The sequence below is a fragment of the Lissotriton vulgaris genome, chromosome 3_1 (assembly GCF_964263255.1).
Source record: "Lissotriton vulgaris chromosome 3_1, aLisVul1.2, whole genome shotgun sequence".
In the NCBI taxonomy this organism is placed as follows: domain Eukaryota; kingdom Metazoa; phylum Chordata; class Amphibia; order Caudata; family Salamandridae; genus Lissotriton; species Lissotriton vulgaris.
This window is the reverse complement of record NC_141689.1, coordinates 1,050,471,941-1,050,498,199: the sequence shown is the minus strand read 5'-3', so window position 1 is coordinate 1,050,498,199 and position 26,259 is coordinate 1,050,471,941. Positions and strand designations below refer to the sequence as shown.

Below are 26,259 nucleotides of genomic sequence, written 5' to 3'. Positions count from 1 at the left end.
GGTAAGGTGACTGAATTTTGGGAGGAGGGAATGTCACATTGTGCACATAATATTAGGTTTTGAAAAGATTCCGGTGAGGGTTCACTTCATGAGTGGCTTGTGGATTGCATTTTTCCTTGAATTTGTGGCATCATTTATGTTGGCATGGAGGTGATCCTTTTTGCCCTATTTTAAAGGCCTTGCAAGTGTATTTTGCATAAAGTGCTGGTTGATATTCGATTCATTGTCTTTTATGGGCCCTAGCCTTTTTATTTGCTGTGATGTAATTGGTAATGTACGCATGGCTTTCTTCTGTGTTGATTGGGTAAATTTGTTTAACTGTGAGATGGGCCAGATAGTGGACAGCAGTGAATAATTTACAAACCAGCTCTGTTAGGATTTCAGCGTGATTTACAAAAGGTGATCTGTGCTTGTGTGTGTTTAGAAGTTAGAAATTGACAACTCTGAACTGTGGAGTTGCCTTTTGCTTACTTGTTATTCATAGTCTGTATGTGTGTTGACAGGCACAAAAACATTTTGGAATAGCTGTCTATCTCTACCTTTTCTGACACATTTCTTCTAAAGGAAGAGAACTGACCGGAGGTATGCTGGAAATTTTGAATAAGCTCATTGTTGCTGGTGTGAAGACCAGATATGTCCTAACAAAATACAGAATCTTGCTTTTTAATCAGTTAGACCTACATATATTGATGCCTTTTTTTCCCCTGCCAGCATTGAGGGTTACCTGCTCTCTAATTCTGCTGCTATAGTACTGTGCAAGTAACACACTTGAAATGATTGCCATGTGAGCAAATCATAACAAATAAACTGGTGGATTTTGGTACGAATAGGCTGAAACTTAGATTGTAGAGAGTATTCCTACTTTAGTAAAAAATGAAAGACTAATAATGTATGTTATCCTTTAAAATGATTTCTGAGCACATAGCGTGTGGTCTTTGACCATCATTCATGTGGTTATAAAGACTACTGGTATTTCGCTTTATCGCGTATCCCAACAATGAAAGAGCTGCAAGCCTTAGAGCTGGCCAGGACCTAGTTCTACCCACTATGAACCCACAGGACATTCCTATAACATTTTCAGACAACTGGTGATGCATATGACTAGGTTCCTATACAAACACCTATATGTCTAGGTATGTACCTCACTCTTGACTACAGGGCATCTGGTTCTGCAGCAATTGAAAAATTGTGTATTTCAGTTGGAGTCCCTGCACGGCTTTCCCCACATCTCATTGCCCCATGCAAACCTGCATGCTACTCCCAATGAATGAGGAGGGGCTACTCCAAAGGGCAAAGTCACAGCCTGCAAGGTTTTGAATTTGATCCATCACTCTTTTTGAACCATCACCTCTCTTGAACCATCACTCCTCTTACTCTTATTGTGAAATGTGTCTTATACATGCTTCTGTGAACCATACTCTAAATAAGGCATCTTTTCTAAAATGATGTGTCATGATTTCATACAGTGTCTTCAAGTCAGGTATGTGTGTTACACCTGTTTTCTTGCTAGTTTTTCTCCCAAGATAGGTCCTTGTATCCCCAAATGTGCTAGAACATTTTCTTTCACTTGGCCCAGCAGTGGACAGATATAAGTAAAGTATTGCAATTTTAGCCTTTTACCGCACGATTCTTTTGGCACTTGCCACTATGTGACCTTCATCTACATATCATTCAGCCATGGCAGCCTCTGCCTTCTTTTAATAGGGCACACTGCAGTTCCATGTTGCAACATCCGCCTGCTTTCCTAGTTGAGGTAGCCACACAATGATGTCTTTTTCTTTCTAAACTTTCAGCATTCAGGGGCAGTCTCTCCCCCTCCATATTCCTTGTGATAATTGGTGACCATTGTCTCTTTGTTATATTGAAGCTCCCTATTGCCATCCTGGACCTTGCTCTGTGGGGAATTATTCACTTTACCCACTTTCAGTCCCTTTCTGACCCCTACCTTTTCCCATGCCACTTACTCTCTTTTGGGCTACCTTTGTAGTCAGTTTCATCACATTGCTCCTCCCTTTCTCCTGATCTGGTTACGTTTCATAAGGTGCCACCTCCACCTTTGAAGCTGCTACTGTTGTCTCCTCTTTTAAGTTTCAAAAGATAAGTTTATTAAAAGTATGTCAAAAAGGAAACATCAAAATATCAAATAACATAGCATCAAAAAGAAACATTGCAGAACATATCATTAATGGCACATAGGCAAGTAATTATATAAGAAAAGAAAGTCCATAGCAAAGATAAAAAGGGTATAGAAAAGGAAAACGGGTTTGAAAATTAATAAGAATCTAATTAAAACAAAGTTACATTAGATCAAGTAAAAATTTGAAAAATTGCAAAAACCAGAGTGATCAAGGGGGTTTAGCAAATTCCCGGATACATGGTATTGGAGCAAAGGATCTTTTAGCACTATCATCCAAAAACCTCATAACAGGAGACCATAAAAGGAATATTTTTTGTTTCAGAGATATGGGAAATACAAAAGTAGTGTCAAGTCTGTGATTATGGCAAACAGAGTACCACCAAGCTAAATACGAGAGTTTGGACCCATCTTTCCAATTTTGGGTGATTTGCTGAAAGGCAGCAGCCACTAACAGGTCAATAATTTGCGTTTGTGCTTTTGGTTTGTTCCAGCTTTTGGAGAGACTGCCTAGAAAAATATTTGCAAATGAAAGGGGGATGTTAGTCCCAAAAATAGCATTCATGTGGAACCAGACTGATTTCCAAAATTGCATAACTTGTGGACAAAAAAAAGAGTAAGTGCTGAAGATCTGCCTGTGGAAATGACCAACAAGTGCTGGCAGTGTCAGAATGCATTTTATGTAGGGAAACTGGTGTTAATAACAATCTATTATAAATTTTAAAAAATAGTTTGTGTGGCACTAGCTGCTCTGGAAGTGTTTCTAATTTTCACCCAGATCTTATCCCAACTAGATATGGGCCAATGTATACCTAAATCTGTCTCCCAGGAACTTTAAATCTTTGTTTTGGATCTTGGTAAAAATGGGAATAGTAAGCAGGTGTAAAGGGTGGAGGCTTTAGGCGATCTCCAGAGGATGTTTCACCAGGAGTGATCTACTGGCAAGGGGGTGTGAGGCAAGGATTGAACATATGAGTAAGAATCTATTATGGCAGAGCGTAAGGCAAGAAATGTATGTATAAATCATAAAGGTAAGTGAAAAAGAGAGCGTGCTTTTGAAAAAGTGAGAAAAGTGTCATTTTCAAATAATTGATGCACCAATAAAATGCTCTGATCTCTCAGTGCTCTCCAGTAAATCGTTTTTTTTTGCTTGATGCGTCCGTTCGCCACCCCCGTGGTGGAGGGACCGTCCGCAGGGGTAGCGGCGTTCCCTCCGTTGGAATTAGGATGTGACCGTCACCCTGGCGGTCACATCCCGTATATATAACATTGCGGCGGGTGCTGCTTTAAGCAGCACCCGCCGCAAAGTTAAAAATGCATGCTGTGCATTTGCATGCACAAATCGGCAGGCACCAGGCGGTGCCTGCCGCATTGTGCATGCAACTGCAGGGGGGTACCATAGGTCTCCCCCATGTGCACCCCCACCCCCCTTCACCCTGGGGCCCACAATGGGCCCCCAAAGAAAATACTGTATGCCTTTCAACAACGGCAATGCCGCAGTGGAAAGGCATTGGACCGCTAGCATCATAATATGGTTGGCGGTGTCTCGCAGACACCGCCACCATATGTGAGCACTTTTTCCGCCGGTCGGAAGACGACCGGCGGAAAAAAGGCGGACGATCTTGCCGTCCGTTGCGGACCCCTCAGCCATCCTAATGTGGTGGGGGGTCATTGCAGGGAGAAAGGCAGACGGATTGCCCCCGCCAGTCCTGCGGAGGCAATCCGTCCGCCATCATAATCGACCTCAAAGTTATTATGCCATATAGTGGAGTTGAGAAATGTATTAAAATCGTGTGGCTCAACATGATAGAAGTTTATTCAAACTATTACACAGGTGTTTAATAATAGGTGTGTGTAAGTTTTGCGGTTTTCCCGTAAAATGTAAATATTCTTGGAAAGAAAACGGAGAAAGGAAGGAATTCTCTAGATTGATCCAAAGAGGAAGATCAGGAGAAGGGATAGACAACCACTTGGATATATGTTTTAGTAAAAAGGGTTTATGATATTTGGGAAGATTAGGGAAGCGGACATCTCCTTCGTATTTCAGATGCAACAACTTTAATAAGGAAATTCTAGGTTTTTTGTTCAACCATCGAAAGGAAGTAAGGATGGAATTAATTTTGTGGCACCATTTTGTAGGAATGGGCACTGGCGCATTAGAAAGAAGGTAGAGGATAATAGACGTTAACATCATTTTAATGGTGTCAAGACGTCCCTTCTATGAGAGATATAAAGGATGCCATTTGGTCGTGAGGGAGCTAAGGGAAAAAATGTCTTTAAAAGTATATTTAGATAAGGGCAGAATTTCACACCTTTCATTATTTAGTCTGTAGCCCGAAACTAAAGAATATGATTTGACTTCATTCAAAAAGGCTGGCATGGAATTTTGAGGTTGGGAGAGGAATAAAATAACTTCGTCAGCATAAGCAGCTAATTTAACCTGTACAGAATTAGAGGTGTAACCCGTGATAGATTGATTCTGTCTTTTTTTAGACAAGAAGGGTTCAAGGGCTAAATTAAAGAGGAAAGGAGATAAGGGACAGCCTTGCATTACCCCTCTATGGAGAGTAAAGTAGGGAGAGGTAAGACCGTTGGCAGAAAATTGCGGCTTTAGGACTCAAATAGAGCAGAGAAATCAAGGAGATGATTTTTGGGCCAAAACCAAACCATTTTATTGTCTGAAAGGCCAATATACTCTATCAAAAGCCTTCTCTGCATCTAGGGCAATGGCAGTAAGGGGTTCTGAAAGATTAGGCTACTTGGAAATGATGTCAAGAAACAAAGGGGTATTGTCATTAATAGATCGTCCTTTGACAAAGCCCGATTGCTCCCTACCTAAGAGATGGGGTAGAAAAGTTTCCAATCAAAGAGCTAATGATTTCGAGAACATTTTTTAGTCTGTTAACTAGGGAAATGGGGTGGTAGTTTTTGCAGTAATGTAAATCCTTCCCCTCCTTTGGAATAAGACAAATGAACCCTACGCTGCTGCGGCAATTCTGCCGCAGCGCTAGGGGGTTGGGGGGGCCGAGCGGCGCTCGCATGCTCGTGACGGAGTTGCTCCGTCACGAGCCGCGGTTGCGCTGTGCTCATGACGGAGCGGTTCCGTCATGGCCCCGCCCGCTCAATAGAACGTGCTGCGCAGGGGCACAGCTCAACCGCGGCTCATGACGGAGCGGCTCCGTCATGAGCATGGAAGAGGTTAAGGCTTCGAGAAAAGTACAAGAGGAATTACCAGGAGAAAGAAAAGAGGAAATTAAAGTATGTAACTTAGGTAAAAATATTTGGGCAAAATGTAAAAAGAATTCAACAGTAAAACCGTCAGGACCGGGGGCCTTATCTTTCTTAAGGGACTTAAAGAGCACTAAGTGAATCAGTCTGAGTCAAATCAGTTTCAAGGAGGTCAAGTTGTAGAGACAGGGATGAGCGTTTGTCGATTGAGGAGAGATAAAGGGAAATATCATCTTCAGTAGGATATAACTCAGGAGTATAAAGTTGTTCATAACATTGACAAATTCTTGTAAGATATTGGTGTCCTTGTATTGAGAAGTGTTTGTGTCCGATATTATGGATTCAATATAAAGCTTATTTTGTTTGGACTTTAGATAATTAGCTAATAGTTTGCCAGATTTATTTTGTTCACCATAGAAATTAGCGCTAGTCTTTAAAAGAAACAAAGGAGCAGCGTCAGTCGTGTCTTGATTATACTGAATCTTGGCATTAATAAGATCAGTTAAGCAATTTTTTGATTTGGAAGTGTAATAAGTATGCTCCAATTTCTTTATCTTCAAGAGGAGTTCCCTATTTAAAGCCTGAGCTGTTCTCCGTTTATTAGATGTATACCAAATGATAAAATAATGGGCAGAAGCTTTAAAAGCATCCCAAATTATAGAAAAGGGTATAGTGTCAGTATTGTTTAAAAGGAAGTATTCATTGAAGAAAGAAATAAAGGAAGTATTGAAGTGAGGGTCTAAAAGCAGGGAATTGTTAAAGCGCCATCTCCTGGGGTGATCAGAATGAGGCAATAATTCTAACAGGATGGAAACAAGGACATGGTCGGAAATGAGTATGGGGCCTCTATCCGCACATGTGAGCGATTGGTAGACACTGTGTGATGGGAAAAAATAATCAATTCTTGATTTGGTCTGATGGGATGTAGAGTAAAAAGTATATTCTTGCAAGGACGGATTACATAATCCCCATGCGTTGGTTAAATGTAAGTGTTTCATAGTTTCTGTGAAAGTTTTATGTGCTTTTGAAGGAGTGAAAGGAACTGTGGATTTTCGATCTAAAAAAGGATCAAAAACCCGATTGCAGTCCCCAGCTAGAATTACTTTGCTATCAAAATGTTGAGAAATCAGTTGATATACATGGGACCAAAAAGGAGCGTCATCAGAAGTAGGGGCATAAACATTAAAAAGAGAGAGCGAGACACCATCAATTTCTAACTTGGTATACAGCCATCTACCTTCCTCATCTCTCTCTTGTGAAATAAGAGAAGTCTTCAATGATCTGTGGACCAAAGTGATAACACCATTTCTTTTGCCATCACCAAGTGAGTAGAAGAGTACACCAACCCATTTTTTCGTAAGCTTCAAAGATTCAGACTCGGTAAGATGGGTTTCTTGCAGCAAAAAATGTTAGCGTCCATTTTAGAGAAGTAAGATAATACCCGAGGTCTCTTAATAGGGGAGTTTAAACCTTTAACATTCCATGGAATGATTTTTAACACCATAAATCAATGGAACAGAACAAATAGTAAAATGAACCAGCCTTGAAACAAATACCATTAAAATACAAATAAGATGAAATGTATGCAAAACTTGAAACTTAAGGAAGTGAAGGAGGAAAGAGAGAGGAAAAAAGGGGGTGAGGAGATTATGAAGAACAATCATTGAGAATAGGAGAGATTATAAAAATATAAAAGGTGGAAGAAATGAGAATACAAGAGGGTTCGTAGTTAAAGGAAAAAGTTAAGGAAAAAAGGAGTGAAGAAAAAAAAGTATTACTGTGAAAATAGCGAAAATGGCAATAAATATGTCAATGAGAAAAGAAAGAAAAGGAAAAAGAAGCAAAAAAATGAAGATGGAGAAGTAAGGTAGGAGCCAATAAATAAAACATAAATGACATACTTACAAGTAATTAGTGTGAGAAAAATCCCAGGACGTCTAATGTACACTGTGAACAATCGGGATGGGTCAGCAATCAAGCAGGAAAAATCAAACATATAACTCTATATATAAAAAATATGTATCTTTAATGAGTATTGATTTAAAAACAACATATAGTGTGTGACCACAGGGTCAACCCATATGCTAAAGGTAAAAAATGAGTCAATTGTAAATAGTTCAATTAATCAAAACAACATAAAATTCGTGAACAATACATAAAAATCATATACGAAAAAGCATGTAATACATCAAATATTAAAAGAGAAAACATAAGAACTCGACGCGCGTTTCGGCAGTGAACCGCCTTCTTCAGGAGACACAAGATAAATCCTGAAAATACATTTGTAAAAGAAAAAATGTCTATTAAAATACATTCCATATATCAACATATCAAAACATGACATTTCCTACTATCACACTAACCATCCTACTCGATTTGTCCAAACAGTGGCAATGATTACTAAAAATATCTTTGTCGATTGTATAGTACCTGACAAACTATGGCAATTCATAGATTGATCTCTCATGACTGGTTTCAACCTTTGTAGGAAAAACACACATAGCTGATAGCCTATTTTTAATTTTCTGCTAAACATTGGCTGGATTTCAGATGTTATATTGTATCTTATCGCCCCATTGGTAGAGGCTGAAGATATGCAGTGGATTGAACCATCTTTTCTTATTATTTACATTTACATATTGCTGACATAGAAATAAGATTATAGTACATAAAGGATTACTTACAAACATTGGATGCTCTATCCATACAGTAACAATGATGGAAGGTGATACCCCCTATAGTTTGGATTACTTTCGGATAGACGAATGTTCTGATAATAAGAGAGAAAACATAATTTAAATAATTAGAGAAACTAAGGAGAGGTTCTTCGAGGTGTACCTAAATGGGTCAAGATAACCACGCAAGACATGTGGATAGTCCTATAATATTAATAGCGAGTCTAGTATATAAACGACAAGGTAAAAGGGATTATTTGCGATGCCAACACCTTTGATTACTAACCTAATAAGAAGTTAACCCTCATTATAGAGTTATCATAATATACACGTATATGGTCTCCATATTAATGGCGTCATAACCACTACTCTGATTATTGGACTTGTTGGAATACGTAGCACAGGTCTGCTCAATGAAGCAGGCGATGGCCCCAGTGAAGAAAAGAGTATAGACAAGGGTGACAAACCTCTATAGTCCACATTATTAAAGAAGGCTTTCTAATTACTGAAGCCTGCATAGATATTGGTACTTTTTCTGTTACTTGATTCTGCGTGACATCGCAGACTTCTAATTGTCTCATGTAATCTGTATTTGAAATACCTTGGATATTTGTAAAGAGCGCCGGAATAGTGATCCAATGGGTTTTACTCGCTACTCAGATGCTCGAGGAAGGTAAAGTCAAAAGGTAGCTTCTGTGGGTAGACACATAAATGCGCGTCAGTGTAAATTTCAACCACAGTCTACATAGAGGTACATTCGTTGGGCGACTATTAATGGTGCATGGTATGACTAGATTCTTACCTTTGTTGATTAAAAAACGGATGGACAGCAGGGAGGTGCTGCTCCAGTTTATGTGCTTTATGGATCTGATTTCCAGATATATGGTTAATCACCCATCTCTGTAACAAGAGACATGATTGGAGATCCATAAAGTTTGCATATAGAGCCATAATAAAGCTAGACTGAGCTAGACTAATGATAATTACAAGTACCCAAGATTCTTACCATAAATACAGAAATGTTACGTGAGCAGCAGGGTGGTGCTGTTCCAACGCTCATTTAATGTAGGTCCAAACTTCACATTTAAAATGGGTCAGCCGTCTCTATGAAAAGAGTAACGGTTGGAGGTCAAAATTCGTGTGCATATTAGTCCATAGTCGAATTAGGGTAATGATGATTACAAGTGTGTGGAATTCTTACCTTAGATAAGGTTACAATACGCGAGCAGCAAGGTAGTGCTGTTCCGACCCTCGTTTAGTTATAAATCCGAGCTGCACGTAGAGGATCAGTCAGCCGTCTCTATAAAGAGAGTAACGGTAGGAGTTCAGTAACGTTAGCTACTTAGTCCGTACTCAGGCTGAATTGTAGAGATATTCTACAGTACCCTGTTCGCCGTATTTCTTACCTTGAAGTAGTAGGCGGCAAGCGGACAGCAGGATGGTGCTGCTCCGACGCTCGTGTTGAGGGGACCCGGCTTCCACGAAAAAATACCGATAGCAGCCGGATAACGGAGGTCCCATTTAAACCCTGATTTTGGCGCGAATAGTCGAGCGTTGTTGTTGACCTTCATAGGTATCAACGACGGACTACTTTGGGAATTCGTTATACATGTCCCTATCTAAGATGGCGCCCGAACTTTCTCGGATACATATAATTGTTTTAGGTTGTCTGCTCTTCATTTCAGGGGTAGTAACGTGTCTATTATCAAATAGATGAAGAAACTAATATTAACCCTGGTATTTTAAGGCACTATAAAATATTATTAAGATTATTTTTTATATCTTTTAAAATTATCCAACTTTAAGAAAGATAGCAGTAAGTTCCTACTTAGTATAAATCAGAGGTATTATGCATGGGACATAATACGATATATATATATATCTCTTAACCTGACATAATGACGGACAGTTCATGACTCGGGTTTGTTTAAGAAACATATTGTCGTATACCTATTTTATAGTTAAAGGGGCATGTCTTCTAACATATGGGTGGTATGTAGAGTATACAGAACTGAATCTTATATATACTCATTCGTATTATGAGATTACCAATCCTCAAAAATGTTCACAGTTCGAAAAAGTTGTCGACGCAGTCAATATGTACAGGACATATATGTAACCAAGGAATCAATTACCGATGGCTATATAGATTTCTCAGCTGAGTGTAATAATAATGTATTAATAAGGCAGCAGTTCTAAACATATCTCATTAATAATAGGGATTCTTAGAATGACTTAAACTGAGTTATTAACAGGTACTAAAGAATGGCGTTCTCCCAGGGAATCTCGGCATTAAGGCCTCTCTTAAATGTTCCCAGGGAGAAAATCCAGAACACCTCTCTTTTCTTTCTCACTAGGTCTCCACCCTTGTTGTTTGGGAGTCTGATTTTCTCTAAAATGCGCCATTTAAAATCCTCTGGAGCATGGTGATTTTCGTTGAAATGTTTCACCAAAGGAGCTAGTTGTTTATTTGTGCGGATAGCCGACCTGTGTTCAGTGAGCCTGGTTTGAACCGACCTTGAGGTTTCGCCCACATAGCCAAGTTGGCATGGGCACAAAATAAAATAGATACAGTTCATGGTCTTACAATTCCACATATCTTGAGCAGAAGTCCGACAACCATTATGTTCAAAAAACTCACCTTCAATGATGTTACTGCAGGATTTACAGGATGAGCATTTGACAGTGCCTCTAACTGGGAAATTATTACTTATTGATCTCTGTAGAAATTCTGACTGAGTATTCGTAGTTGTAAAACGAGAATGAACTATGAGATCCTTAAGGTTTTTATTTCTCCTATGGGCAAAAATGGGCTTCTCTAGTTTAGTACTGGTGGGATTGGAGTTGAGGATATGCCAATTAGAATTGACAATGTGTCTGACTGTCCTGTCAAGAGTGGAATGTTTTGTAATACACACCAGTTGGTCGTTGGCTGTTGGTGTCTTAGTTTTCAGGAGATGATCACGGTCGTAAAATCTCGCACGTTTATACAAGTCTCGTATCAATCTATGAGGGTATCCCCTGTTGAGAAATTTCTGTCTCATTTTTTGTGCTTGAATGTCAAAGTCCGATAGATTGGAGCAATTCCTCCTAACTCGGAGAAATTGGGAGAAGGGGATACTCTCCTTTTGGCACCGGGGATGAAAACTTTTATAATGTAATAAGGTGTTTCTAGCTGTCGATTTTATAAACAAATCCACAATAAGTTTGTTGTTTTGATTCTTAATGATAACATCTAAAAATTCGACCTGTGTATCACTATGTTGGGCAGTGAACTTAAGGTTCACATCTGTCAGATTAATCCACTCAAGAAATTCACGAAGCGAATCCATCCCATTGGTCCAGATAAAAAAGATGTCGTCTATGTATCTGGACCAATGGGAGATAGATTCATAGAACGGGGCAACCTCGTTGTAGATGAATCTTGCTTCAAAAGCTGCCATATAAATATTGGCAATTGAGGGAGCTACAGATGCCCCCATACTGACGCCTTTAACTTGGCGAAATAAAGAGTTTCCAAACTCTACAATGTTCTCTGAGAGGACAATCTGTAACAAGTCAAGTAGAAAGTTTTTGGGACACACGATGTTGTGGGTGTCGATGAACCAACTAGTTGCTGACATTGCTTGCTGCTGCGGGATGTTGCTGTATAAAGCCTCTATGTCCATCGTCACCAACAAATTTTTGTTGGGATCAAATGGTAGATTTTCTATTTTTGAGATCATCGCGCCTGTGTCTCTGATATAAGAGGTGATTTTAGGGACATGAGGCCGTAAGTATGAATCAATAAATTTGGACAGAGGTTCTGTATTGGTTCCTATCGTAGACACAATGGGTCTATAGGGAGGGTCTACTTGGTCTTTGTGAATCTTTGGCATGCCATAGATGCATGCAGTTTTGTGTTGATGGTTATTAAGGTAATCGAATTCTTTTTGGTTGATCTCTCCCGAAGACAGTGCTAATAGTGTTAGATTATGTATCTTCTTAGAGATTGTACTAAGTGGATTTGTTCTTATTTTGGAATAAGTGGCGGTATCTGACAACAAATTTATCATTTTTTGTTCATATTGCACACTGTCTAATAGAACTATGCCGCCTCCTTTATCGCAGCTCTTGATTACTAGCTTGTTGTCTTTTCTTAGGTTCCGAAGAGCTTCTGATTCCTCTCTACTTAGATTGTATATGGGCTTTGGTATAAATCTAAGAGATCTCTCTAGTTGTTGAAGAACAACCAATTCGAAGCTAGCGACTTCTGGTCCTAATTGATCTAACGAAGGACTAAAAGTAGAAGGTAATGCTACCTGATTGGTTGTCTGGCTTATATCTGTAGTATCTAGACTGGAGGCTGCAAAAAACTTTTTCAATCTGATTTTTCAAAAAAAAGAAATAATGTCTTTTTGTAGTTCAAATATGTTTACTTGTGCATGAGGGACATATGATAGACCTTTCGAAAGTAACGTCTCAGTGTGAATGTCTAGATGTTTAGAGGACAGATTAAATATGGGGATCACATCCCTTGACCCCAATATTGGCGATTGCGCGTTTCGCGGATGAATTGGGGTTCCTGTGGTTGGTGTTGATATTGCTGATGTTGCTGCTGATGATGATGGGCCTGCTGGAAATTGCCCCTGGATTGGTTCTGGAAATGGACTCTGGGTCTGCCCCGTCGTGGGCCCCGATTGGCTAAAAAAGGCTGTTTTGCACGAGGTCCATTATGTTGGTTATAATTCTCTGCCTCATAATAATTGCTGTTTCCTTCATTCTCTGAGTCAGAGGAGTCTGTAAAATTATTGACTCTCTGAGGAGTAGGTCTAGTTTCATCATTGTAATGATTCTGTTTGTAGAAGTCCTGCCTCAAGTATGGGTAGGTACCCTCTAGTGTATTGAAACGTTTGTCCTTCGATAATTTATCATTTTTACGTTTATTAAGGTATGCACTAAATGACTCTATTTCTTTGTTAGCCTCTTCTATTTTCTTTATTGCTTCATCTATACTGCCCGAATTTTTTAGTTTAGTCTCTAAATCATCAATTTCCTTTTTGATTTCTGTGGCTAGTTCCTTGGCGGTTTCAATAATGAGGATCATAAGATCTCGGGAGCACCTATTTGCGATAAGGCTCCATTTTTCAAGAAATGGCCTATGGTGGACAAAAAGGCCTGGAATATTACGTACTCTGAGACCCATGGGTATGATACCATTTTTAAGATATGCTAATATAAATTCCCCATGGGCTTCCATGCGTGTTAATTTCTTTTTAAGTTCTAGAAGTTTTCGACTATCCTCATTATTGGTAATCGTGGTAGTACCACTGTTATTAGTAGCGGAACTAGTTCCTACCAGGGAAGCAAATACATCATCAGAAAACCCAAAGGTGGGTAGTTGGGCCATGTTTACGCTGTGTAAACAGCTCAGGGACAAGCTATTGATATACAGTCGGTACTAACAATCTTTGATAACAAATGTAGTGATACACAGAAAGCACAGCCCTACACAGACAAGCTGTGGGTAAACAGGTGAAGACAACAAGGACCCCCTGGGTAGTATATAGACTCCTAGGGCAGGGTAACAACTAGTGTGAGAAAAATCCCAGGACGTCTAATGTACACTGTGAACAATCGGGATGGGTCAGCAATCAAGCAGGAAAAATCAAACATATAACTCTATTTATAAAAAATATGTATCTTTAATGAGTATTGATTTAAAAACAACATATAGTGTGTGACCACAAGTAATCCAAGACACATGTAAGGTGGGGGGAATTGAGGCCACATGGGAGAATGACGTATCCCGACTTCAAACAAGAAGTTGGAAGGAATGAGAACTGGCGAGAAATACGACACAGGGGAAAGCACAACAAGGGAAATTAATCCTGCAAGGAAGGAAAAGGAGGTTAATGAACATTCAAAACAACCAAGCCAGGAGGAACATTATCATCAAATAAATAAACATGAAGAAAGTCAATAACAGTATATGAGAGGAAATTAAGACCTCATGCAAGATGAGAACAAATGCAACTATTTGTTATACGATGAGGAAGATGCGGAAGTATCCATAGACTCTGAGTGACAAGAGTTTAGAAAACTTTTCCGCTTTATAGGGTCCTCATATGTAGTAGTCTTGTTGTTGATGGTCACCTTGGAGAGAAATGGGTGAAAAAGGCCATAACGTACTGCAAGAGAGTGAAGCTTTGTTCTCATTGCCAAAAAGTCTCTGCGTCTATCAGCTGTAGATTTTGAATAGTCCTCAGAAAAAAACTGACAATTGCCTGCCCACGTAACACGATTGGCTGCCCTGGTGGCTGAGAGAACCTTGAGCAGGTCAGTATATTCTAAAAAACATAAGATGACTCCTCTCGATTTCCTCGCGGTGAATGAAGTTGTAGCAGAAGCAGGGCCCAGACGGTGAGCTCGTTGGATGTTGAGCTGCTTATCCTGAGGCAAATTAAGGACTTTAGGAAGAAAAGATTTGAAGAAGTTGATGGAGTCAGGACCCTCTGAGCCTTCTGATAATCCATATATGCGAATATTGTGTCGCCTGTTTCTGTTTTCCAAGTTTTCAACTTGCTTTTAGAGCTTCAACACTTGAGAGTGAAGGGCATCCATTTTACTGCTGGCAGAAGATAAAGATTCAATGTTTTGCTCCACTGTGGTAACTCTGTCCTCCAGGCTTGACCATCTGTCTGTTAGAATTTGAAGCTTAGAATTAGTCTCCTCAACAAATGGACGAAGAGCTCTAATTTCCTCTTGTAGCAAATCCATAGAGACTGAAGATGGTTGCTTGGGGGGAGAAGGAGAATCCTTCTTTAGACGTTTGCTTGGTGCTTTGTTTGTACTAGAGGAAGCTACAATGGTGGAAGCTGTGGCACCCTTAGGCGAATAATACATAGAATCATCCATTGAGGAACAGTACAATGGGATTTAGAGCAAGTTGAAAGTTTGCAACCCAAAGGCGATGGATAGGATAAAAGTTTAATAAGTTTGCCCATACAAACAGACTAGAAGCAGAGTGAACCCCTTTAACAAAGACCGGAGAGCCGAGGCGAGGTCGTATCAGCTGGAAAACGCATTGAGAGGAGTCTCAAACCTAAGTGTAACACTCCTCAATGTGCTGAGGTGAGAGGACAGGAGGTGTCACCAAACTTATCTAAGGCATAAAATGAATAAATATTGAGTTCCTCAAAACTGATCATTAAGCTGTAGAGCACGGAAAAAAAAGAAAAAAGAAAGTATACACTTGAGATGAAACATTCTCTTTAGTAATGTTGCAGATTAAAACTTACATTTGAAAAGCAAGATTCTCTTCAGTAATGTTGTAAATAAACTTCCAATAGAAGCCAGAAGAGAATATCCAATTCACTGTTCTGCTGGCAACAAAACAAAGTAATTTGCTGAAAGTCTTAGCTTAATTGTCACATAGAAAGGCACACAGGTGAAATGTGCAATGAAAATACCTAATTGAGCACAAGTTAAGATGGTGGCTGCTTCCGTGACGAGGCCTTTGTGTGCAAAAAGATGAAAAAGCTGCTTACATTCAGCGGTGGCGTTTCAAAAGGTTCTCATCATGAGCAGGATCTCATCCGCTTAGGCGTTCAATGTGGGGTCCGTACAGGCGATATCCAGCACGCCAGGTTTATCGCCCTCTCCGCCATCCCGGGAGAGTCAGGGAGCGACCACCATTTCTCTTGGGTGCTAACCACACCCCCTACCGTTGTCTCCTCTATTATAGGGATGTCCAGCCCTGGCGCTCCTCAGGAGGTCTGGGGAAACTTATTACCATTACCCAGGTCCTTATCTAGGCTCCCTTTCTTCTGTGACTTTTGCTAATAGCAGTGTTAATCTCATCCCTTCTCCCTCTTTTTCTCCGCATCATTTCTCTACAGTACATTCTTTCTGTCCTTCCAGAGTTGGTTATGCTTTACTTAGGAGGAACATGACAGGCTACCCAGACGTACCATTAGAAGAATTCTGTTTAGGTTCCTGGATTTAACTTGCTTGTCCAGCAAGGCTGTGCCTTGTTATGCCTAGAATTCATCCTTATTGGGCCAGACTCTCCAGATGGCTGCCTGGTTATCTGTCCTAACTACCTAGAAAATAGGTGTCTGAGCAGGTCTCATTTGGCATCACACCTTTTCATGTGTATGCAGGTTATTATGGTTTGAGTTCCCTGGAGCCAGGAGCGGAACCATAACCTAGTAATGGAGTGACATGAATGCTTCTCTGCTGCAAATCATTGTAGATGTGAGCGAATCAGGTGAGAGATCGCTTTCCCCCTCCATGACTCAGCAGTTTGAGTACTATTCATGAGGCAGTTGTTTTGCAATGGTTCAAGTCCCGACTGCCCATCATTTCTGTTCTAGGAAGGACATAAATAGGAATATTTGTTCTGTCAAGGATTAAAAAAAAGAGTAGTTCTATCATCTTGTCATTTGTTTTCCAAAAGTGTTGGACTGTAGAGGGGTGAGATGTACTATTTCTAATCTAGCCTATATAACAGTAGGAAAGCATTGGATGTTGGAGGGTACAGATTTAATATTGCAACTGCAAACTGAGCAACAGTCAAGAGAATGTTAAAAAATTAAATACATGTTTATTTCTTTTTAGAAGCAACATACAAAATAATATATTTAATTAATATTTTAAAACTAAAATAAAATATTCGTTTTTAAAAGTATTTCTATATACACACCCAATAACAAAATAATAAAATTACCTTATTAAAAATAAATTACTAAAGTAAACGTAATTTGCCAATTATAATTGCAAACACCTTAATTCGTTACAGTAAAAACCCTTCCCACCTTACTCGCCTACAATCCCAACAACCCTACAAAAAAGTGAAATGACACTAAAAACATTAAACATGCCACAGAAAAAAACCTGAAAAAATATAAAATGTCTCAAAAACGAAAACTTAAGATATTAAAATTGTAATCAATAATTTTTTTACATAATACTCTAATTAAAATGTTTAAAAAATTATGATTTACAAAAAACAAACACTAAATGAAAACTTTATCTAATTACCTAATTAACCAGCTGCAACAATTAAGAAATGTTAACAATTCACGGCGGCGGCTGTGTTTGGCTCATAGGAGAGACTTAATAGCAGACTGCTGCCATGACAGTACCTGCAGCATGTTCCTGCATGGTGTGGCATGCACCATATCATGCATGCCACACCATGCAGAAACAGGGGTGTAATTCCAGGGAGGCATAATGTGTGGCCACTTTTGTGCACCCCGGCCCAAAAGCGGCAGGGGTTAGGGTCCCCAGAGTTTCATATCTGCCACCCTTTTCATGGCAGGCTCAAATCCATGAAGTGGGCAGTGGAAAAGCAACTCGGAGTGTGCTTGGTGGTGCTGCAGAGGCCCCGTCAGCATATTCCTGGCCCTTATCACTGCACCACCGTCGCAGGATCCTCGATCCCGGCAGACCACAGTGGTGCCAGTGGTCAGACCGCCAGCGCGAGTATAGCGGTGCTATGACCGCCGCACTCGTAATAAGGGCCTTAATCTAATATAATTGTGTTACTTTAAGGTAAAGATCAAATGTGAGCTTTAATGATTGCTGAGAAATGTTTAATTTAGTTATAGTATTTGCAAGAATTTCAATAATATGAAGAATTTCTCCTGGCAGCTACTTCAAGCTCCTTTCACGTTCAAGTATTCATTGAAAACGAATGGTGAGGAGTTATCTTGAACCCTTTGGACTCTCTATCACAACTTAAGAGGTGTCGTGTCCTGGCTCAAGGAAGACAGACCCGAATATTTATATTATAAGGAGCTTTATTATTTGCATCCTTCTCCGTCCATGTCCCTACTCTATCTGCCCCTTTCCTGCCTACGCTCCTCCTCTTCCCTTGGTCCCCTTCTAACTCCGCCCACCCAACTACTAGACTGCTGACTACATTACAAGAGGGTGTTGATTACACCAATGTAACAGCTTCAAACGTTTGTTCTGCTTACACGTTGCTTAGTCGTTTTCTAACCCCAACATGTTTTCACTGTACAAGTGTATCCTTGCAGAGCATGCGGTGTAACTGTGCACACCCATTTCATTGAGAGTAAAATTGATCACAGACTTTCCTGAACCTCTGTATTATTCAAATCACCCATCTCCTCATAGCGAAAAGTCGGAGGGAGCATACTTTTTTCAACTTCCAGCCGAAAAATAATGTTCACATTTATTTTCAGTTTCTCCTTAACCTGTGACTTTTTTTTTAAATATAAAATGCATTACCAATGTCTAGAGTATTTCTGTGGCTTTAAAATAATGGCTTGCCTGTTTGTGGCAAATCTATAGATGGATTAATCTCTACAAAGGCACCCCTGGCCCAAATAATTTTTCACCACACTAATCCTGCACCACTCTTTCAGTCACACCAGGCATTATTTGAATCACTTGCAGGCAAAAAAGGCAGCTACTTCTGTGTTAGTCCATGGTTTCAATCCTGACAGAACGCCTGAGACACCACTTATCTCATGGTCCATATCACATTGGTGGCTTTTCATCTGAGCAATGGAGTTGAGCTCAATGTACAACACCAGAGGCTTTGTTGATGATTTGCAATGCCCACTGAGGTTATGACACGATACCAGAATGGGTTGCTATTTAAATATAAACTGACATTTTATCTTTCAGCATCATATAAAGAAGATGGAGGGCCGGCGTCTAGACTTTGATTACAAGAAGAAAAGGCAAGGCAAGGTGGGAGATGAGGAGATCCGGCAAGCCCTGGAGAAGTTTGATGAATCCAAAGAAATTGCTGAATCAAGCATGTTCAACCTCTTGCAGATGGATGTAAGGACATTTCTTTTTTTGCTAGTTATAAGTACATATATACAATCATCACTTGAGGTTTTTTAGTTTATAAAGAGTTGCCAAAACAAAACATGGACTGGGCTAGCGCTGATTTTCTCCCGCTGTGTATATCTCGAAGCGATGACAATCTTCACCTCTGAGTTAATAACCGCCACCACACTGTCTCAACTTCAGATATTATTTGTGGCGATGTTGAGGAGGGAAAAGGCTTCCAAGTGCAGGGTGGGAAGCTGAGTGCTCCTCTTCATCACAACTGAGCGTGTTGAGAGCGTTTTCAATTCATTCATGGGAATAGACTTTGTTTTGTATAAGCACTAGTATAACCCTAATGTGACATTGGTTAGTAAGTAGGCTTTGCCCAAGAAAAAAATTATGCATCTAAAGATTCTTCTAGTTAGGAAAATTAAATATACCTATACAAACTGTTGAGGAAAATTGTTTCCTAGTTAACTTGCGGCCTAACTAGGAGGCAAAAAGTTATGAAAAGGCACCATTCACTTAATAGGTCAAGTTCAGCAAACATATATACACATTGTCTGATATAGGTTCTTATTTACGTCATTTGAGAATGACAAACATGTAACATGATAATAGGCAGGGCCGCTGGAACTTGCTGGCATACAGCTGCACAATCTGTGCAGTAATATTTCTTTATTTTGTTATTTTAACTCATGCAACTTAAACTGTCTGGATAAATGTCACCTCAATAGCACCTAACACCTGAATTCAGCAATCAACAACTTAAAGACGACCAGTTATCCTTTACAAATGTTCTGTCAATGTGTGTCCCCACAAGTGGTGCTTTGTTTTCTAATACATACATGGATTCCAGCCTTTGGGATTAATAAAAGCAAGCAGTACCCGACAAAGGCTAACCCCACATGTCAAAATGTACTTGTCCTTCATGTCCTCATATATACCATGCTACTGCTGCTCCTAGTGACATCATTATTCACCTACCTCTTGTGATGACGTGTGACAATTTAAGTTATGGTTCGCAGATTAAAGAATTTTTGTGCAAATTCTTGTTTGGAGAAACAAAACCTGGTTGTTTCAGCATACATAGGAGAGCGGCAGAAAAACAATTGCGTTCTGAAAAGTTTAAAGTTGGTTTGTCATTGATGGATTTGCAACCAATCTACTTTTGATATCAAACCAGTTCTCTCTCACACACACACACGCACACTCACACCCACTCACACCCACAATGCTGCTTCCGCTCAATTTTGCTTGTACTTTGAACCCCAAAGGAAAGCTGAAACCAAACACCAGTGATGAGTGTTGTTACAGCGTGGGAACACAAGCAAACTGAAGGAAGGCTGAGAGAAAATATACGGCAAAAATAGCAAAACCTACATATCTATGTGCAACTGAGATTATGGGGCCGGGCAGTACTTAATTTGATCCAGTTGTTTCCAAGTGCTCAACGCTGGTACTTAATTGTCAACACTTGCAGTTATGACAGTCTGCCAAATGGTGGCGCTGTTTGTCTAATTTAGTGAAGAGCAGAACTACTGTTTATTACTTCAATATACATTAAAATGACTAACACTGTCACCCAAGCCAGTCTTATAGGTTTGGGGACCTGAAATGGTCAGAATTGTCACACTTGTAGGAGTGTGAGGTTTAGTAGTAGTGTTGGTGCTGTCATAGACAGCGCTGGCAGAGGCAATGGATGGTGCACGCAGCAATGGCCTCCTGGTGAGGGCCCTGGCATTTATCTTTTTTACAAATTAAGCACTGCCAGTGCTTAATTTGTAAAATAATAAGTGCCAGGGCCATGACCAGGAGGCCATGGCTGCTTAAACCACCATCGCCCCTGTCATCGCTTCCAAAACAACTGTTAACCATCTCTCTTGCCTGAAAGTGCAACAGTTCAGATTATTCCAGGTCCCTAAAGCTAAATGAATGGCTGGGGAGGCAGGTATTATACATTTTTAATGTGTATTGCATTTTTAAACACCCATTGTTATGCTTACCTCTAAAATAGATGAGCAGCACTACCCTGTGGCAGACTACCATAAGTGCAGTGTCCATAATTAAGTGCTGGTGGCGAGCATCGGAAACCATTTAAGTGGTAGTGCGGAGCACTTGAAAGAACTGCCTCTAATTAAGCACTGACATTGCACACAATCCTGTTAGGCCAGGTAACCCCTGCTACTAGGCCCCTCGGAAGTTACAAGCAATTAGTAATTGGGCCCTACGAGGCCTCTGACAGCAAACCATAGTTTCATTTAGTGCAGTGCACATAGATAGCCAAGTGTCTGCCACTAATGAGGCACTCGTTGCTTGCTCTGTGGTACATGGCTATACTAATGCTTGTGACGCACTTTAATTCGCAGATTGAGCAGGTGAGCCAGCTGTCTGCCCTTGTACAGTCCCAACTGGAGTACCACAAGCAGGCTGCCGAGATCCTAAAGCATACCACGGTGAAACTGGAACAAAGGTAAGTTCATTATTCTTCTGTAGATATTGTTTGCAACATTACAGATGTATATTTCATTTATTTAGCTGCCATCGGGATGCATTACGACACTTTACATGTAGCGCAACAACATTAACTTGAAGGAAAAAAAAGTGTACAAAGATTTGTGCCAGGACAATAGCAGCACAGTGGCAGGATGTAGGAAATAAGCACTAACATCATTGGAGAGTATTTCATGAAATAACTTGCAGGAACGTGCCTATTGACAACGTTGTGCAATATAGGCTAAAAACAAATACTCTACAGTCAATTTGTACATTTGCGTAAGTAGGTTGATCATTATTTCAGGAAAATGCAATAGAAGAAGGCTGTATAGCAGGTGTAGCACCCTCTCCAGCCTGGGTACTCGCCAATGACTATGACGCACATGGAGCTTAGTATAACACGTCTTAATTCAAGACTTAATTCTTCTCTTAATTCTTCTGCGTGTAACTGCAAATTCAACATTCTAAATCAGCGTTCATTGCATTTCGCTCTAACAGTTAATCAGAAACCAAAACTGTTCCAACATTGCTAACTCCCAAGACACTATAGTAGAGGTGGGTATAACTTGTGTAATTTGCTCTCTCAATAAATTATGGATAACAGCAGCAAAATTATGTGAGATTACGCAGGAGCATAATTTAGCATATATAGATATTTTTGCTTGTCTCCAAAATGGGCCTGAGGATGCCTTTTGCATTAGGAAAATACTGCTAAATGCAACAGAACATGAACAGCAGCACCCAGTACCCACACCAGCTCACACTCTCTAAATGTGTTGTTACTGTGCTCCTGCAATAGGATTTTGTGCAAAATTCATGCCTTTTGTTTTCAAACGGTTATCGCTACCACATGGTTTCCTCCTTATACAAATACAACTTGAATTGGCCTCCAACTGTATATCCTGCTCGATTACATCCCCATGTAATATGACTTTTATTCCATGGGAAGATTTGGGAAAGGGTGTTCTTTTTTTGCATAAATGTGAGAAAGGGTTTGATGGGATTGGTGAAATATATTAGAAAGGGGCTTGGACATGCAGTATTGAAAACCTGAATAGTTACAGAAAGATATACTAAACAATCATTTATATTCTCGTTTAGATCATTTTATTCATAAAGTCATGGTAGAACAGTTCAATATCAAGTTTTTTCCTAAAACCAAATGACTGCTAAAGTAGCCAAGGGGAGGGGCTATTTAGGATAGCTCCAGGTCTCATTTCTAAGTGTTCCTGGAATTCTATCTGTAGGGAAGCAGATTTTGAATGGTTTGGAGGTCTTGGCATACCTTTCAAAATAATGCCAGCGGCTGTGTGCGACTGGTGTAGAAAGTCTTGAGTGGGTGGTTGCAAAGGACATCTGTTTCCACGCATGTGCACAAAGGCAGGTATATGGAGAGGGACTGCTTGTCTGACCTAGACTAGCGTCGGCACATGGCAACACTGTTACAGACAGGCTCCAGAATGAGCTGTTGGTGTTCTGCTCAAAAGAAGCGTTCCCCGTCTTTTTGACTGAAGTGTAAACTCCATAGTGTTCAGCCTGTTTTTGCTCTTGGGATAAAGTGTGCCTAAACCATAAGTGTTGATGGTTATGAAATAGAAAAGTAATTGATATGCCTTTTCCAATCAAAGCCTGGGAAACAATTGCATATCCAGTGTTAGTTTTTTTCTATATGTGTTTGCTGGGCATATTTTCCTGAGCCACTTTTAATGGCATTCACGCTGTGAGTTACACCACCAGGCCCGTCAATTATTCTGCTGGCCAGGTGGCAAGTCAAAGCTCCCCTGAATAAACCAACCCATTCTGGGGGGTCTATCCTTCTAGCAGAGAAAGGGAGTTGCGTGAAATCCCCATATGGTAATTAACCGCATCTCCTTGACATACAGTGAGAAGATGGTTCAACCTGGGACAAAGCGATGACTGGCAAACCTTTGGCTCCATTTCTCCCGAGGTGGAAACTTGGATGGAAGAAACCAGCTGTGGGTGGGAGGAGCTTAGCTCAGAGAGAGGTATTTGTTCCAAATCTCAATTTAGGCTGCCATTTTGTTTCTTGATGTTAGACCTGGCATCCTTGGCATAGTTTCCCCCCATCTTTTTGCCTCTACCTCCTGTATTTTTGATGCTGTGCTAGTTAGATGCTTTGGTCACTCTGCCACTGCTGATCAGTGTGAAAGTGTAAATGCTCCCTGTGTAAATTGTTATTGTAATTGGATATACCTGATTGGCATATTTGTATCACCCAGAAGTCCCTAGTAAAGTGCACTGAGTGTGCCAGGGCTGGTGGTGCCAAATGCTACTAGTGGACCTGCAGCACTGATTGTGCCACCCACATGAGTAGCCCTAAAATGGTGTCTCAGGCCTGCCACCGCAATGCCTGTGTGCAGTCTGTGAACTGCCATGTCCTCCTGGTCAGTGTCCCCACTGACCGGGCCTAACCCTTCCATTTCTTTGCACATTGGTCACCCCTTTGGAAGGCCCAAGTTACCCCCTTGGGCAGGGTGCAGTGTATGTGAAAGGTAGGGCATGTACTTGTGCAGGTGACATGCTCTGGTAGTTTACAGCAATTTTCGTTTTTCACTGCTGTAAGGCTATCTTGCTCCATAGGCTATCATGGGGGATGCTTGCTACAGTGGCTACCAGCATATCTTCCCAAAGGAACAAGATAGGACATAGAAGTCTGGTATCCCTGAACTCAGACTTTAATAGCACATCTTTTAGGAACGGTTGTTTTTAAATCCTGTGTTTGAGAACAGCACTTTTAGAAAGTAGCTGTTCTCTTGTCTGACCTTCCTGTGTGCCTTAGCCTGTTTGTGAATTGCCTGTCTGGTTTGAGAGTGACAGGGGCTGGGGAGCCCCCAGGAGGCTGGCTGGGTCAGCCCTAGGCTGAATGACTGCATTTGCAACTTGAGTGGTGGGAGGAGATAGCACCTGGGCGTGAATAGGGCTGTGCCTGCCTTCCACAATGCTGGCTCCACCTCCTGCTGGGCGGCTGACAACCCTGCCCCTCACTCTGAAAGGAAAGGAGAAGCCAGGAAAACAAAGTGCTCAAGGAACACCCAGAACTGGTTCAGACCGGGCTCAGGGCCCACTTGCACAAAGAGAACAAAGACTTTTAGGGGTATAAGTACAGGACCCCTGACAACAGAAAATTAGATCATCCTGGAATCAAGAAGGAACCTCTGCCAAGTAGAAAGCTGAAACTGAAGAAGGAAGACTGTCCTGGTGTTGCTCTGCTGGACTGACCTGCTGTTGCTTTGCTGCCAAGGAGAGGGGAAGGAATTTTCTTTGTGCTGTGTCCCCTTGCTTGAAGGACTCTCCAAGGGCCTGAGAGAGAGCTGACTCCCTGTTATGAAGTCCCAGGAACAAAAGGACTTCACACCCAGCTTTCCTCAACTCTATTGAGAAGGTTCTGTCCTTCCTGGAGTGCTTGGCCCATGTGTGGTGCCTCTGGAAGTTGTACCTGTGTTGGGAAGCTGGAAACCAAGCTTTTAAAGAACTTTCTGCAAGTTTTGTCGCAAACCCGGCTGAGCGAGAAAATTCCCGCTGCTACGAAGACCGAGATCGTCGCAGCGCCTGTCGCCGCTGCCTGAAGATGTCGCACCCTTCATTAGCGGGAAGATTTCCGCCGCTGCGAACATCGTCGCAGAGCCTGCCATCGCTGGGTGAGATCACCGCATTACGTCGCTGCGAGAATCGTCGCAGAGCCCCCAGAATCATCGCATCGTGCCTTTGCGAGCATTTTCCTATGGAACCTCCGCACCAGAATCCATACAAGTCATCGCCTTCCTCCCCATACAGATCGGATTCGTCGTTACACGCTGCTACATTTTGCTGAATTGTCGCTACCACCTCCCCAGGGTCTCAGGAGTAACGCATCACTTGTTTTCCACCGCAACAGCTTCTGTTTTGGAACTTTGTCGCATTTAAAGGTACTGTTGGCTAAACGTGACGCTACTGTGAACTTTTCACGCAACTGTGGATTATTTTAACGCTAACATTAAGAACTCTTTTGCAACCATATTCTTGAACTGTGTATGTTGGATTTTTGTCGTTTTGGTCTTGTGTAGTTTAGATTAAATACCCTTATTTTTCTAAACTGTTGTGGAGTCAGTTTGTGGAGTTTTCACTGTGTTACTGTGAGTTTTGGTACAAATACTTTACACATTGCCTTTGATAAGCCTTGACTGCTTGTGCCAAGTTACCAAGGGGGTGAGCAGGGGCTATCTCCGAGGGTTTCCTCCTTACCCTGACTAGAAGCAAGGGTCCCTATTTTGACAGTGGTACCTACCTCTGCCAAGTAGAGACCCCTAGTTCTAACACTTGAGAATTGGTTTGCAGATAGATTGGACAACCAATGATGCTGGAAAGGCCATTAATGGGTTGAGGAATGATGCTGCATTTCTGGGTTTGGTAGGGACTCCCACCTTCCCAATCTTGCCACCTCCAGTTTTAAGCCTCTACACGAGGAAGAACTTTTGAGATGAAGAGAAGCCACCACAGGAAATGGACAGTCCCTCAAAGGGAGTGAATCCCTGTCTTTAGTAGAAGAACACAAAGTATTAGCTCCCCATCTTTCCCAGGGGCCAGCAGCAGTGTCTTTTCTGGGAACCTTGGGAAGGGGTTTCACTTGCACTTCTTTGGGCTGGTTCTGGTTGTGGGTGCTTTAGGGATAGAAATGCAGGCTCCTGCTAGACACAGATGCACCATGCATTTGGCGGAAGGTCTTGGGTACTTGGGGGTGGGGTTCAGACATAGATAGTGGCCTGCCTTGAGACTGGGGGTCCTGTTACAGAAGACCCCAGGTCAGAAGACTTCAAAAGCCTGGACTCAAGGGTAGGGTCAGACTTTCACAGCCAATTGCTGATGAGTATGAAGAGGAAACAGCGTGAGAATTCACATGATAAAAGCGCCAAATATTTTGGAGCCAGAATGTCC

The 26,259-nt window shown here is 41.1% G+C and overlaps 1 protein-coding gene across 2 annotated transcripts in view; it reads left to right on the top strand.

The window, feature by feature from the left end:
* Positions 1-26,259, top strand: part of SH3GL2 (SH3 domain containing GRB2 like 2, endophilin A1) — a 702,686-nt gene that overhangs the window by 634,375 nt on the left and 42,052 nt on the right. For both annotated transcript variants that reach the window (XM_086961467.1, XM_086961468.1), the window contains exons 6-7: positions 18,679-18,837; positions 21,201-21,304. In XM_086961467.1, coding sequence (XP_086817593.1) covers positions 18,679-18,837; positions 21,201-21,304 — 263 coding nt within the window. The remainder of the gene's footprint in view (positions 1-18,678; positions 18,838-21,200; positions 21,305-26,259) is intronic.